The 14,355-nt window shown below is 40.4% G+C and overlaps 1 protein-coding gene across 3 annotated transcripts in view; it reads left to right on the top strand.

Moving 5' to 3' along the window:
* Positions 1-14,355, top strand: part of TTBK1 (tau tubulin kinase 1) — a 168,692-nt gene that overhangs the window by 98,422 nt on the left and 55,915 nt on the right. For all 3 annotated transcript variants that reach the window (XM_061625458.1, XM_061625456.1, XM_061625457.1), the window contains 5 exons: positions 4,766-4,858; positions 5,023-5,148; positions 6,863-7,017; positions 8,410-8,629; positions 10,361-10,536. In XM_061625458.1, the coding sequence (XP_061481442.1) occupies positions 4,766-4,858; positions 5,023-5,148; positions 6,863-7,017; positions 8,410-8,629; positions 10,361-10,536 (770 nt within the window). The remainder of the gene's footprint in view (positions 1-4,765; positions 4,859-5,022; positions 5,149-6,862; positions 7,018-8,409; positions 8,630-10,360; positions 10,537-14,355) is intronic.

The following is a 14,355-nucleotide window of genomic DNA, read 5'->3' as shown; positions in this document are numbered from 1 at the left end:
TAGCTCACCCAGAAGTTCTTTAAAGCTGATTCATTTGACAAATCTCTTTTTGCTGCAACAATTTAAACCAAGTAAAAAAATAATAGAAAGAAGGGTGCTTGCCTGTTAGTCCGTTTTCTCTTTGAAGAAAAGATAAACGTGTCGCATTAATCAGATAGAGCTTGTTCGGAAGTCTGTCCGGCATTGCTGGCTGGACCTTTTGTCATAAATTAATGAAATCCAGTCCTCCCAACAAAAACAGGCTTTTGAGGTTGATCTCTACGTTTCTCCCTGCCCGGGAGAAATTTCATCAGTCAAAAAAAAATGTTCTGACTGATTTATATCTGGATAAGCTTCTTCTGAGGTGGGAGCCCGTCTCAAAAGCAGGCACAAGCGAAGTCCCCCTTCCCGGAAGTCCCCTTTGTTATAGAATCTTGAGCATTATTTTACTTGCTATACTTGCCTTCAATAAGTTATCCACTGAAAAATGTAAAAAAGATATAGTTGTTATTGGTGATCTTGCGTTTCTTATTATATTTTTATATGCCTTTCAATTTGAGGGTTCCCAGGGCGGTATTCAATATTTAAAATAAAATACAGTATATAACTATTAAAACCATAATATGTAAAGCACTTGTATTACCTTTTTAATTGTTATGCTTTTAATTTTAATTGTTTTTATGCTACTTTTGCCTTGCATTTCTTATGAAGACTGACAAATCAAAAACTTGGTTTCCTACTAGCTGGAAAACTGATGTAGAAAAGTATAGCCATTTGTCCCAGGTCACTGTCATAGTGTTTGAGATGGGAGTGAAATTCTGACATCAGGATTTATTTTGAAATCTCATAGCTAGTATAGATTTCATCTTCAAAGCAATTGCTTTACAGAAGAAGTATTTAGCCAGTAGGCTGTACCCAGCCCTGCAAGATGTTTTTCTAGTGGCCCAAGACCCACAAAATCTGTCATTCATATATATATATATATATATATATATATATATATATATAATGGTTCTTAGTTTTTTGTTTTTTGTTTTTTAAATATGGCTACTATGGGCCAGGGGTAAGTAACCTTATTCAGCTTCAGGGCCCCATTCTTTTCTGGACAATGCTCTTAGAGATCACATGCCAGTAGTGGATGGGACCAGAGACAAAAGTGGGCAGATCAATGAATGTAAATTTTACCTTTGCACAGTAGGCTAGTTTTACACACACTTACATGCAGCTATTCATCATCCAGCCAAGCAAAAGTTACTATCAGAGTTCTAAGATGCATTCCAGCCAGGCAAAAATACTCAGAGAGTATGTGAAGCAAGGCCTGAGGAGAGCCCTAAGGCCCAGATAGAGAGAACCGAAGACCACATTTGGTTTCCGGGCCTAAGGTTCTCCATCTCCATGTAAGCACTCTACACCGTGTCATATTTAAATGCATTTATCATGTTCATTGGCCTATCTGCATGCAGCATTAGCACACCAGGATAATGCCTTACAAGGCTGCTCACTACTGGCATACTAATATGTAGTAAGTGGCAAACATATTAGAGCACGTGGGAAATACATACGTGGGAAAAGGGGTTACCTGTATCCCCATGTATAATTTGGGCCTGCATAAGAAGCTTGTAATCCAAAGGAAGTTGAATCAACTCCACAATTTCTGACAGCTTGTCCTCTACTGCTGATCCTCTCCTGTAGTGTACAGCTGTTGGTGTATTGTAGGACATACTCTTGGTTCCAGCCATCATCCCACAAGTAGACCACATTCTAGGTTACAGTGGGGAAAAGATAGGAAGGTGTTAATGACATCCCTTTTGACTCTCCACAATTTTAGCCTTATCATGCTTTCTGTAGCCTTCCAAAAACAATAGCTAAGCGGGCTGGGCCTCTTTTGGCCTCTGTAATTCAAGCTCTGCTGCAGTATCTTGTGCATGGTAACGAGGTTCTATGACTAATGCACAGGATTTTCTCAACAGACAAGACAATGTAGAAAAATGTTCCCAAAGGTGTTAGGTTTGAAAACGATTTTTCTAGTTAATGGGCAACTTCAACTATTGGGGGGAAGGGCGGGATATAAATCAAATAATAAATAAATAAACTTCCCTGACATAGACTGGGTATGGCAAAGAGGTAAAATTTCTAGATACCCTAAATGACTGTGCCGTAGAGCAGTCATGGAACCGACTAGAGAGACGGCTTAATCTTAAGTGGCACAGAGGACCTGGTGTGAGATGTAAGTGTTGTCAAACTGATTGTGAGCAGTGACCATAGTGCTTTTAAATTAAACATACATGTAAATGCCCAATTGCCAAGAAAATCTAATACAGTCACATTTGACTTCAAAAGAGGAAAAAAGAGGGGATTGGTGAAAAGAAAGTTGAAAGGCAAAGTCCAGAGGATCACATCACTCCAAAATGCTTGGGAGTTGTTTAAAAACAGCATTAGAAACTAGGAATGGGGTTCACTGCCTAGTTCCAATTCACTTGTATTCCGATAGTCCATCATACAATCCCAGGCTGCCATTTTTTTTGTTCCTGCTTGCTTTTGCACTTGCTGATTTGATCTGCTGTTGTTTTTTGGTGGCGAAAAAAATTATGTAATTTTTAACATAAATGCTTATGTAAATCCATGGAAGCTAATGGATAATAGTGATAGTAATTATGTACAATGGGGGGGGGAAGCCATGCCAATTACAGCTGCAGCCAGCCACAAGAAATCAGTGCATGTCCGAAAAGACAGCAGACTGTTGGATTCAGTCAAAATCTGGTACTGATTTAGTGGATATTCTCCTCCATCCCTATTAGAAACTCAACTGGAATGTATACTGCAAATCAGGAAAGGTAACACCAGGGCCAAGAGGATGCCAGTGTAATTAATTAGAAGAGTCAAAGAAGCTATTAGAGGCCAGAAAGCTTCCTTCAAAAAATGGAAGTCTTGTCCAAATGAGAATAAAAAGGTACATATATTTTGGCAAAGGAAATGCAAGAAGACAAGGGATGCTAGAAAAGAATTTGAGGAGCATGTTGCTTAAATCTTAAACAAAAACTTCTTTAAAAACATTCAAAGCAGGAGAACATCTAGGGAGGCAGTTAAACCCTTGGATGACAAGGGAGCCAAAAGTGTGTTAAAGCAGGATAAGGAGATTGCAGAGAAGCTAAATGAACTCTTTGCATCTGTTGTCAAGTGGAGGATATAGGACAGATCCCTGTGGCTTAACTAACTTTTGCAGGAAGGGAGGCTGAGGAACTGAGGCAAAAAGTGATGACAAATGAAGTTCTAGTCTTATAGGCAAAATAAAAATTGAAAAATCACTGGGTCCAGATGGCATCCACTCAAGAGTTCTCAAAGAACTCAAATGTGAGATAGCTGATCTTCTAACAAAAATATGTATCTTGTCACTCAGATCTGCCTCTATACCTGAGGACTGGAAAGTGGCCAACGCAACACCAATCTTTAAAAGGGGATCCAGGGAGGATCCTAGAAATTACAGGCCAGTTAGCTTAAAGTCTGCCCTGGGAAAACTGGTAGAAAGCATTGTTAAAGATAAAATAACAAAGCATAAAGAAGAGCAAGGCTTGTTGAAGCAGAGCCAGCATGGCTTCTGCAGGGGTAAGTCCTGTTTCACCAACTTTTGAAAGTTTTTTGAGAGGTGATTTGCTTGACATAGTGTACTTGGATTATTATTATTATTATAATAAATTAAACCTCTATCCCACCCTTCCTCCCAGAAGGAGCTCAGGGTGGAAAGCAAAGAACAAAACACTAAAAACATCTTAAAATATCTTAAAAATATTTTAAAAATAAAATATCTTAAAAACATCTTTTTAAAAAATCTTTAAAAACATCTTAAAAGCAATTCCATAACAGATGGAAACTGGGACAAGATCTTTACTTAAAAGGCTTGTTGAAAGCTCTCAACAAGGTACCTCACCAAAGACTCCCGAGTAAGTTTAGCAGTCATGGAATAAGAACAGAGGTCTTCTTGTGGATGAGGAATTTGTTAAGTAGCAGGAAGCAGAGAGTAGGAATAAATGGACAGTTCTCCCAGTGGAGGGCTGTAGAAAGTGGAGTTCCCCAAGGATCAGCATTGGGACCTGTCCTTTTTAACTTGTTCATAAATGATCTAGTTAGGGGTGATCAGTGAGGTAGCCACGTTTGTTGATGATACTAAATTGTTCAGAATTGTTGAAACAGAAAGGGATTGCGAAGAGCTCCAAAAGGACCTCTCCAAACTTAGTGAATATGTGGTAAAATGGCAAATGAAATTCACTGTAAAAAAGTGTAAATTTATACATACAGGAGCATTAAATCTTAATTTCACATATACAATATGCTCATGGGGTCTAAACTGGCAGTGATTGGTCAGGAACAAGATCTTGGGGTCAAGGTGGATATCTCAATGAAGCTGTCCACCCAAGTGTGTAGCAGCTGTAAAAAAGGCAAATTGGGAAAGTTATTGAAAACACTGCTGTTACATAGCATGTGTTTTAAATTGTTTTTATATTGTTTTAAATTTTAAAATTGTGTTTTAAATTGTTTTTAAAATATGTGTTTTAAATTGTATATTTGTTTTAATGTTTTTGATTGCTGTAAACCACCCAGACAGCTTCGGCTATGGGGCGGTATACAAGTGCAAGCAAGCAAGCAAGCAAGCAAGCAATAAATAAATAAATAAATAAATAAATAAATATCTATAGTGCAGCCGCATTTGGAATACTGTGTACAGTTCTGGTCGCCTCACCTAAAAAAAGATATCGTAGAGCTAGAAAAGGTTGCTCTTTTTTCCCCCCAGGAGATGGGTCGACATGATGACCTGTGGTCCCTTTTTTACATGCTGGTGGAGTTTGCAGTTGGTCAGCTTCCGTGGCGCAAGATCAAAGATAAGGTAGGGGAAACAGTCAGTGATTGAATGAGATTTTGCTAGCTAGAATTTCTAAAAAAGTAATAACACTTTAAATAAATTTTAAGCCATTTTCTTTTCCATTTTGTTTGCTTGAGATTCATATTATGTGTAATATAATGTTGTATGACGGTATCTTTTCTATCTAGGAGCAAGTTGGCATGATTAAAGAGAAATATGAACATAGAATGCTGCTAAAACATATGCCTTCTGAGTTCCACCTTTTCCTGGATCATATTGCAAATCTGGATTACTTCACTAAACCAGATTATCAGGTAAACCTCTGAGAGAACAACAGAGAGGTGTGCCCTTTGGATCTTCCACATACAACCAATAAAAATGTTCAAACAGATTTCCCCAAACATGTTAGGTATGCTCTTTGTATGTGAAGAACTAGCTATAAAGTTTAGGAGATCTCTGAATTGTCCTTAGAGGGTTCATCTTCCATGCATTTGGCTGCTAAGTTTAGGTAAAAATTGTGAAAATATGATTCAAATGGAAGCAACATCTTCATCTCTTCCTGAGTCTGCAGTTATTTTAAAACAATAGTTTATGTCCACTTGGTTTGTTTTAATAAGTTCTACAAGAATATATTGGCCAACGAAAGTAAAAATGGCATCCAACCATCCCCAATTAAATAGTTTGGTAAAATTATGAACATGACTTGAGAAATGGACAAATGGATTAGTAGAATAATTCTTGTTTTATGAGTTATCTGTGCAACACCCATGATGGTAAGGAATGAATTCTTATACATCTGTATCTGGACTGTTTGTCACTGTTTATCACGGGTGTGATTTGGCCCTCTAGATGTTGCTGAGCTACAGCTTCCATCATCCCTGGCCATTGGCCATGCTGGCTGGGACTGACTGGAGTTGCAATTCAGCAACATCTGGAGGGCCAAAGGGTCTTCACCCCAGTCTGTGACTTAGTAAGCTGTGACCTGGTAAGGCAAGAAGGATCCCTCTTGAAAGGACTTTCTCCCAGGATATTTAAATGCTAAAATTGATTAATGGTAGACCCTGTGATTGACACCTCCTGAGATCCCATTAAAATAGCTTTTCATGCTCATGACTAAGACCATATTACAACAGTTAGTGGACCAGCCTCCCATTGAGTAATGTTTGTGCAGCAGCTGGATAACAGAACGTGTGGGCCCTTTGCAAGTTGTTACAGATATTCTTATCAGCAGCAGATGATGTCTTTTGTATCACAGACTATGCACAACTGAATGCATATGAAGTATTTATAATTCATTTATTATAAAAAAAACCCTGCTTTCTGTACATTTAGACTTGGTTGGTTTTCAGTTCTTTCACTGTCAACTAGGGATTGCTCTCTTTGTTATTTTTCTGTGTGAGTGGGAACACTCCCGCCTTCTCCTCTTAATTTTTCCCATTCAGTGCATCCCACAGTGCAATCCAAGCTTAACTGCGACCTAGGATTACAATGCTAGTTTTCTGCCAATTTGTTCAGTAGATAAGAACAGCAGGAGGGCCAATGCAAGCTGCTTTGAGATCATGGCCCAAAGTGGGATGCTTCAGGTTTGATGCACAAGTGCAGAACCTTAAGCAGAAGATGTTTCCTCTTAGATGAACCCTAAGTTGTATTGCCAATATTTGGTAACAGTCACGTTAAGGCTATTATCCTTGACCTTCGCTATACGTTGCTCTATATCAGATGAAAATCTGAAAATGCATAGGAAATTCTTTTGAAGATTCTTTGAGGAGGGGCAATAGCGCAGTGGCAGAGCACATGTTTTGCATACAGAATGCTCCATCCCAACTTCAATCCCTAACAACTCCAGTTAAAAGGATCCAGTGATGGGAAAGACCTCTGTCTGAAACCCTGATTTGCTGCTGCCAGTCAGAGTAGATAATACTGGGCTAGATAAACAAATAGTCAGGTATAAAGTGGCTTCCTGTGTTCCTTATCTTTCTGATTGTGGATGAACATATGAACCTTATTTATAATTTGTTTTTCTTCTAGCTCATCATGACTGTGTTTGAAAACAGCATGAAGGAAAGAGGTATTACTGAGAACGAGGCCTTTGACTGGGAAAAAGCTGGTACAGATATTTTATTATCTACAAGTACCTCAACTCCTCCTCAGCAGAACACAAGGCAGACAGCAGCCATGTTTGGGTGAGTGATGTATTCACAAATGTTATCAACATTCACAGACTCTTGTAAGAGGGATTGGTCATTCCTCAGGGATGTTTTTTATTGTGGGCTCCGTATAACTAGTAAAAAGTATACTATGTGTTTGACAAGTAGAATTCTCATAATATAGTTTGAGTTAGTTCTGATAATATTATTAATGCATGTGAATCTCACTTAATCTATTCATGTAGTAAGTGTAGACCCTCTGTGGCGCAGAGTGGTAAGCGGCGGTAACACAGCCGAAGCTCTGCTCATGGCCGGAGTTCGATTCCAACGGAAGGAGGAAGTCGAATCTCCGGTAAAAGGGGTCAAGGTCCACTCAGCCATCCATCCATCCGTGGTCGGTAAAATGAGTACCTGGCATATGCTGGGGGGTAAAGAAAGGCCGGGGAAGGAACTGGCAATCCCACCCCATATATATGGTCTGCCAAGTAAACGTCTCAAGACGTCACCCTAAGAGGCGGAAATGACTCGCGCTATAAGTGCGGGGACACCTTTACCCTTTTTTAGTAAGTGTAACCTTGGGATGTCCCCACCCACATCACAATACTAGGAAGACATGTGAGGGCATACACCCTTGTGGAATTTGGTGACATCATGTTCTGCCTGTGTTGCTATGTTACATAAAAGTAGACTTCCCCAGGGATCATTACCACAGCCTGAATTTTAGTTTGGTAGACATAAGGCACAGTTCATAAGTAAATTAAAACAAGCAACAGGAACCCCTAATCTACTTAGCTATAGAAATGAAAAATGCATAATATAGTTTATCTGTCACATTTATAGTCTATCCTTTTGGCAGGGATCACTCCATGAGCTTCATAGATGAGTAGGGAGGTATTCCTGTTCCATGTGTAGTACTATATTTGCTATAACACTCTGGCTTTCAGTGTATTTTAGGGTACTGGATTCTACATTTATGAACTCCTTCCTGCATTTTTTTTACCATCAGTGAGCATACTGAATAGATCTTCTGGGGCATAGTAGAATTCTTCTTGGCTGAATGAGGATTAACTCTTTAACATACTGACTAGATATTATGAGGTCCTTGTGAAAGGATTTGTAGGTTGTCAGTAATATCTTTTGTTCACACCTAAACAGAAATAAGGATAAGGAAGTGTTGTTTTCTGGGTAACAGACTGAAATAAAGTAGAGTCCCAAGAGAAAATACTATTGATGGATTCTCCTTATTTTAACAGATTGAGAAGCAGCTGCTCTAATACAACATTCTCAACGTGCTAGTGCATTATCCGGAATAGCGACTACACTATCTGGTGGGGTCTTTGTGGCACTGCCTGAGTGTCACATGGCTTCTAAAGGTTGCTGTACACTCAGGACCTTTTCATCTGATGTTATTGTATGTCTTCCCTCTAGTGTGGTTAACGTCACTCCAGTTCCTGGAGATTTACTTCGTGAGAACACGGAGGATGTTTTGCAAGGCGAGCACCTGAGTGACCAGGAGAATGCTCCCCCAATTTTGCCTGGCCGGCCAGCAGAAAGCTTGGGCCAGGCTCCAAACACTGCCTTCAATGAAGGAGAGGTTTGGGAAGAGACGGATGTGAACCGCAACAAGCTCAGGATCAGCATCAGCAAAGTAAAGTCTTTTGACCTTTTTGACCTTTTTGAATGTGCAGTATCTGTTTCCTTTTCCTGCTGGCTGTAAACCAAGAGAAAATGTTAAAGATCGAGAAACTGTTCACTTTAATCATGATTGTAAATATAACATTATTAATGAAAAGAGAGTGATAGATGGGTGTTGAAGAGACCTTCAAGAGGTTGTCCACAAGAAACAGAGCACCAAATTGTGACTTTGTAGATTCATGCATAGGAAACTATTATTCTTTCCTGGTATGTCAACATCATAGTTCTTATCATTTCTTTGATTAAGAATAGGTCTTTAATAGGTGTCCCATGAATTCTCATTGCTGCAAACTCAGTGTGGCACATCAATTTTTGCTCTAACTGGCAAGTACTTCATTCCTTGCTATACTTTTCACCATAAAGATTAAATTTTGTATTTGGTAAAATCATATATTTTGTAATCTGTGTGTGGAATTGTGGACACCCACAAGCACATGGACAGAGAAGCTTATATATGCAGTAGCCCCTTGATATGTATGTATGTATATAATATGTATGTTATGCTACCATGTAGCCATTACACATTTTTTTCTGGCATAGAGATTAATCCCCATGTCAGAAAAATTCAACAATGATAATTACAAAGACTCCAGACAAAAAGAAAAAGTAAATGCATTTCCAGTGTTGAAAAACAAGTACATATATCAAGTTTGTACCTGTGCTGCAGGTACACCATTCTACAATAAATACTTTTTTTACAGAAGACTTATTTAAGTTGTGTTCCATCCAATTTCACTTGGTTAGTTTTTGGATTCCTCAAATTTATTTATTTATTATTTATTTAATTTATTTAAAATATTTCTATCCCACCCTTCTACCCTATAATAGGGCACTCAGGGCGGCTTACAATAAAATCGAACATATACATAATAAAATTGTACACAATAAAGATCACAAATTTATTACTTTCATAAGTTTTGCAGTTATGAAAAGATTTGAAATTAATGAGTGAAGTGTTTTTGGTTTAAGTAAGAATTAATGATAAAGGAGCTTGTGAGTGGCACAAGCGTTTTACTTGCTATAGCTCCAATTAAGGATACAGCTCTCCATACTAGACTTGCCTGGAATCCAGCTTTCTGGGCGCTGCTTATAATAAAAAAGCAGCTCACAGAAAAAGGATCTCAACAAAATGTTGAGCTAAAGCTGGCTTCTAATTTTGATTACTTTTGATAAATTCCATGAGGAGCATAATGTCAAAGGAGATACTCATGGTGGATCACAGCGGCTACCTCTGAGCAGCCTCCACTGGGAACTGGAAATTACTGCTGCAGTCCTCCATGACTATCTTAAGTTATGCTGTTTATATGAATAGGCCATACAAGAGGAAATGAAGGAGAATCAAAATGAGGTCTTAGACATGTTGCAGACTGTGCCCTTTAATCTAGTCTTTCTCTGCATTGTGTAGAAAGAGGGTGTTGCAGGTTATCATCCTTATCTACCACTGTGTGTATTTTGTGAATGTCTGTGCAGGGCTAAAATTATGAAGAATCCATCATAACTTTCCAGGTCTGTCTTTGTCAAGACAATATAATCATGCTAGTATTGTTCTGAGTGCAACCTTCCAAATGATGATGTTTGTGAGAGTGGATCTAACTAGCACTGCTGGCTCGTAGGGTGTGTCGTGTTCACTATAATGCCTTAGCTGGATTTGTGATGTTCTGTTTGGGTTTGCTATTTCTTGCAGACACAATGTTTGGCAGAAGAAGATCAGAAAAGTGGTGTCTGCCCAAGCTCCCCAGTGCGAGCTGCACCAGACTCCCCTACCACTCAAGGGCGTTCTCTGAGATACCGTCGAGTGAATAGCCCTGAGTCAGAGCGCCTCTCTACTGCCGACGGGAAGGGAGATCAGCACGAGCGAAGGTTTGTCTATTTTCCACAAGTACCTATATATTGCTTATTTGCTTAGAAAATGTATATACTGCTGAACATTTTTTACAAAAATCCCTAAGCGGTTTACAGAAATTTATAAAATCAAAATAGAATAAGTACAATGCAAATAAAGACCAGAATACAATAAATGCATTTAAAATCCATAATTGAAAACAGCAAGTCAGGAGAACACTCTAAAAATATCCAAATAGGCCTAGGTAGAAACCTGAGTTGTTAGATGATGTTTGAAGTCTTTACAGTTCCTTGTTAAAGCTTCAACAATATAACTAGGGGGAAACTCAGGGTAATGGACTTGATAATTGGTATTCTGAAAATAATGCAAAGCTTGATAGTAAAAACAATGAGTTCCCATTTCCAAGTGCCATTTCTATTCTTTACTAATAGAATTTTTTCTTACATGCTCAAGATTATTTTCCTGTTTTGTGATGACAGTGACTTAAACTAGCTGAGTCTCTCAGGAACATTGTTGTATTCATACAGTAAAGGAAGAGGGCAACACAATTCGTTTCTATCCTATAAAAATAACCACAGTATCTGTGGTTAAAGATGTGCTGCCGTAACTGTGAGAGTTTTCCCAATATTGGAGATGTCTAGAAATCCAGGACTGAAGAGGATTCCAGAAATCAAGCGGACACATAATATGGTTAAAATAAACTAATAACAGAAGAGGGAAATTCCCCACTATTTTCTTTAGGTTCTGGGGTTACTAATTTTTTTCACCAACCATGCTGTCTACTTTCCCAGTTGGATGTCATATTGGTGGCTATGTTTTGGGGAACACTGTTGTCCGAAAAGGCTTAATAATATTTACTGATACCCTAAGCACAGTATGCAGTCACAGCATGGATAAATCCAGCCCAAATTGTAAGTTCATAAATGGTTGTGAACTCAATGAAGTCGTCATTTTGTATACGTTTTGTACTTTCAGAATATTATTACAATTGGTCCTGAGTGACGCTCAAGCATTTTCAATGGTATTTTTAAACAGAATGGGAAAACTGGTTCCTCTGATTAACACATTATTTTTTGGTTGTCTGAAAGGGCAGCTTTTAGTCGATTAAATTTAAAGCTTGGACAGGAAAATCAAGCAGTTGCCTTGTTGTGGAAAGTTGTTTGTATGGATAGCAAGTAGCATGTTCACATACTTTAAATTATCACAGATTTATATTCAGAATCAGTGGTGTAGTGGCAAATTCAGAAGTGCAGGGTCCCTTCATGATGGTCACAGCCATGTCCCCTCCTTTCCTTCTTTTCTTTTCTTTTTCTTTGCTGCTGGGTTGAGAATGAGGTCCTTGTTAATGCCTTCTCCCATAAAAACAGATATCCCTAGGAGCCAATATGAAAGGAGAATGTGTTAGCTACTGAGGAGATTCTCAATGGCTGACTCACCTCCTTTCACTCCGATTGGCTCCAATCATCAGAAAAAGACAAGGAAGCATGTTAGAAAAATCTTCTCAGTGGCCAACACACTCCCCTTTCATGCTGATTGACTCGTAGGATGCTAGAGACGTAGGGAAGCCTGCTGAGACCCTGCTGCTAATAAAGTAAGGGGTCTAAGACCCCCTGAGACAGCTACACCCCTGGATTAGACACATTCACAGAGGATAAGGCTATCTATCAGTGGCTACTACTCATGATGGTTATGTTCTACCTCCACTATCAAAGGCAGTATGCCTCTGAATACCAGCTGCAAGGAATCACAAATGGGGAGAGTGCCGTTGCTCTCGGGTCCTGCTTGTGGGCTTCTCAGGGGCATCTGGTTGGCCACTGTGAGAACAGGATGCTGGACTGGATGGGCCACTGGCCTGATCCAGCAGAGCTCTTCATGTGTTCTTATGTTTTGGTCTTTCAAAAAGAAAAACTCAGATTTTCTTGGTCTGTGAAAAGAGATGGAAGAATCATGGAGAAAACATTGGGGAACAATGACTGGATGAGCATGTCATGTGGATATGCCATTTAAAAAGTATGCGAATGAAGCATGGAAATTTCACATTTAGTGCCTAGTGTGCAAGCCCCAGGGATTGGGGAAAGAGTAGGCAATATGGAACAGGCAGCAGAACAGATGTGGCAATACTTAAGGAGAGTGTTTTCCACATCACCCGAACCCAGGCCATCACCACTTTCCACTGCAGCTACAAAACATAACTATTAATTCAATACATACACACAAACACACATGTGCCAACAGTGAATTAGGATTGTGAAACCAGGCAAAGATGGTAGTGGTGGTGGTCTGGCCTGTTTGCTCTGCTGGAATCCTGATGTTATAAAAGTCCAGTCCTTAGCTTGGATTCCAGCATTGGGCAGGGGTTGGCTTAGATGGCCTTATAGGCCCCTTCCAACTCTACTATTCTGTGATCGTATGATTCTATCCTTTGTTTCCAAGGTTTTCTTTTCAGCCATGAGGACTAGTGACTTAGCTGCAAGGGCAATTCTCATCCATGTGGTCATGTTTGAAACCTCCCCAAGTCAACACATTTAAAAAGATCCTCCATGAAAAGTGCCACCATCCGTTTCACCAGCATGCTTTACACTGTTACCCCAAGCCCTTCCTCCCCCCAGATTTCCTGCATCCATAACAAACCCCAGATTGTCAAGACAACCTTCTGTTGCTGTTGTTTTGAAACAGCTGTTTGCCACCTTGTATCTCATGTTCACTGTATTCACAAGTGACACTCATACTCCAGTCCTGAAAAAACAACCAGACCCTGCCCATAATCAGTCACCCCATCCCCTAGACGCAGGAAACACAACATACCAACAATCGCATCCAGCCTCAACAAAGAAGGGGGGGAAATCCGGATTTACCCTGATCCTACAACCCCTGAGGATTCTTCCTTTGAACCTTTTGGCAGCCACTCAAAGCAACCACAGCCCTGGCTTTACCTGGAAAACCAGAGAGAAATGGGTAAAAGGGAGAGTGGTGGCAGAACCTGTGGGGCTTTAGGACCTGGCAAGGCTAGGCGGCTTTGCCAAAGCAGATAGGCAGGCAGGCAGGCAGGTTGCACACACAGAGCCCAAGGCTGCAATCCAATACACTCTTACCTAGGAGTAAGTACTAATGGAACTTACTTCTGAGCAGACTTGTATTGGATTGCAGCCCAAAGTGCCTGGGAGATCTGTCCCTCTCCAGGCAGGCAAAGAGAAGATCCATGCACACACGACAGAGAGACACAGCACAAAGGGGAGCAGCCACACTGTGGGCTGTATGCGATCCCTCCATCTGTCAGGGCAGGAAAGGGCTTCTTCTTCTCCTCCTTTGCAGGGCAGCGCCTGTACACTGAGAGAAAATCAGAGGGTGCTTTTGCTCTTTACAATGAAGGCCTGCGCGCTCCATGGGTTGGATGCAACGATGGAACTGCCAAAGGCAGGATGCTGCTGTTGCTGCTATCGTAGTTGTCTTCAGTGGGTCCCCCTGCTGCTACATAGCCACTCCTGTCTCCTCCCAACCGCCGCCGGCAGCGGGAATTAGTGCATTGCAGACTGCGATGCAGCAGGGTGCCGGTGGAGGAGCCGCTGCCGGCTCCTTCCTTAAGCCCACTGCTTTCTCACCTGGCCAGAGGTGTGGCTCCCTCCTGAGCAGATCCGTCCACCAGCCTCTGAGAGAAAGGTGTGGGGGTGGCAAATTGGAGGGGGCTGGCTGCAGAAAAAGTAGCAGGACGGCATCCCACCAGCAAAACACTTTTTTAAAAAAAACCCTCTGTCTGGTCAAGCAGGCCAGAGCTTGCTTGTACGAAAGCACACACAAAACATTAATGCCTTCTACCCATGATGGGAGGCATTATGCTT

This window comes from Rhineura floridana, chromosome 4 (assembly GCF_030035675.1).
Source record: "Rhineura floridana isolate rRhiFlo1 chromosome 4, rRhiFlo1.hap2, whole genome shotgun sequence".
NCBI classification, from domain to species: Eukaryota; Metazoa; Chordata; class Lepidosauria; order Squamata; family Rhineuridae; genus Rhineura; species Rhineura floridana.
This window is presented reverse-complemented; position numbering and strand designations above follow the sequence as displayed.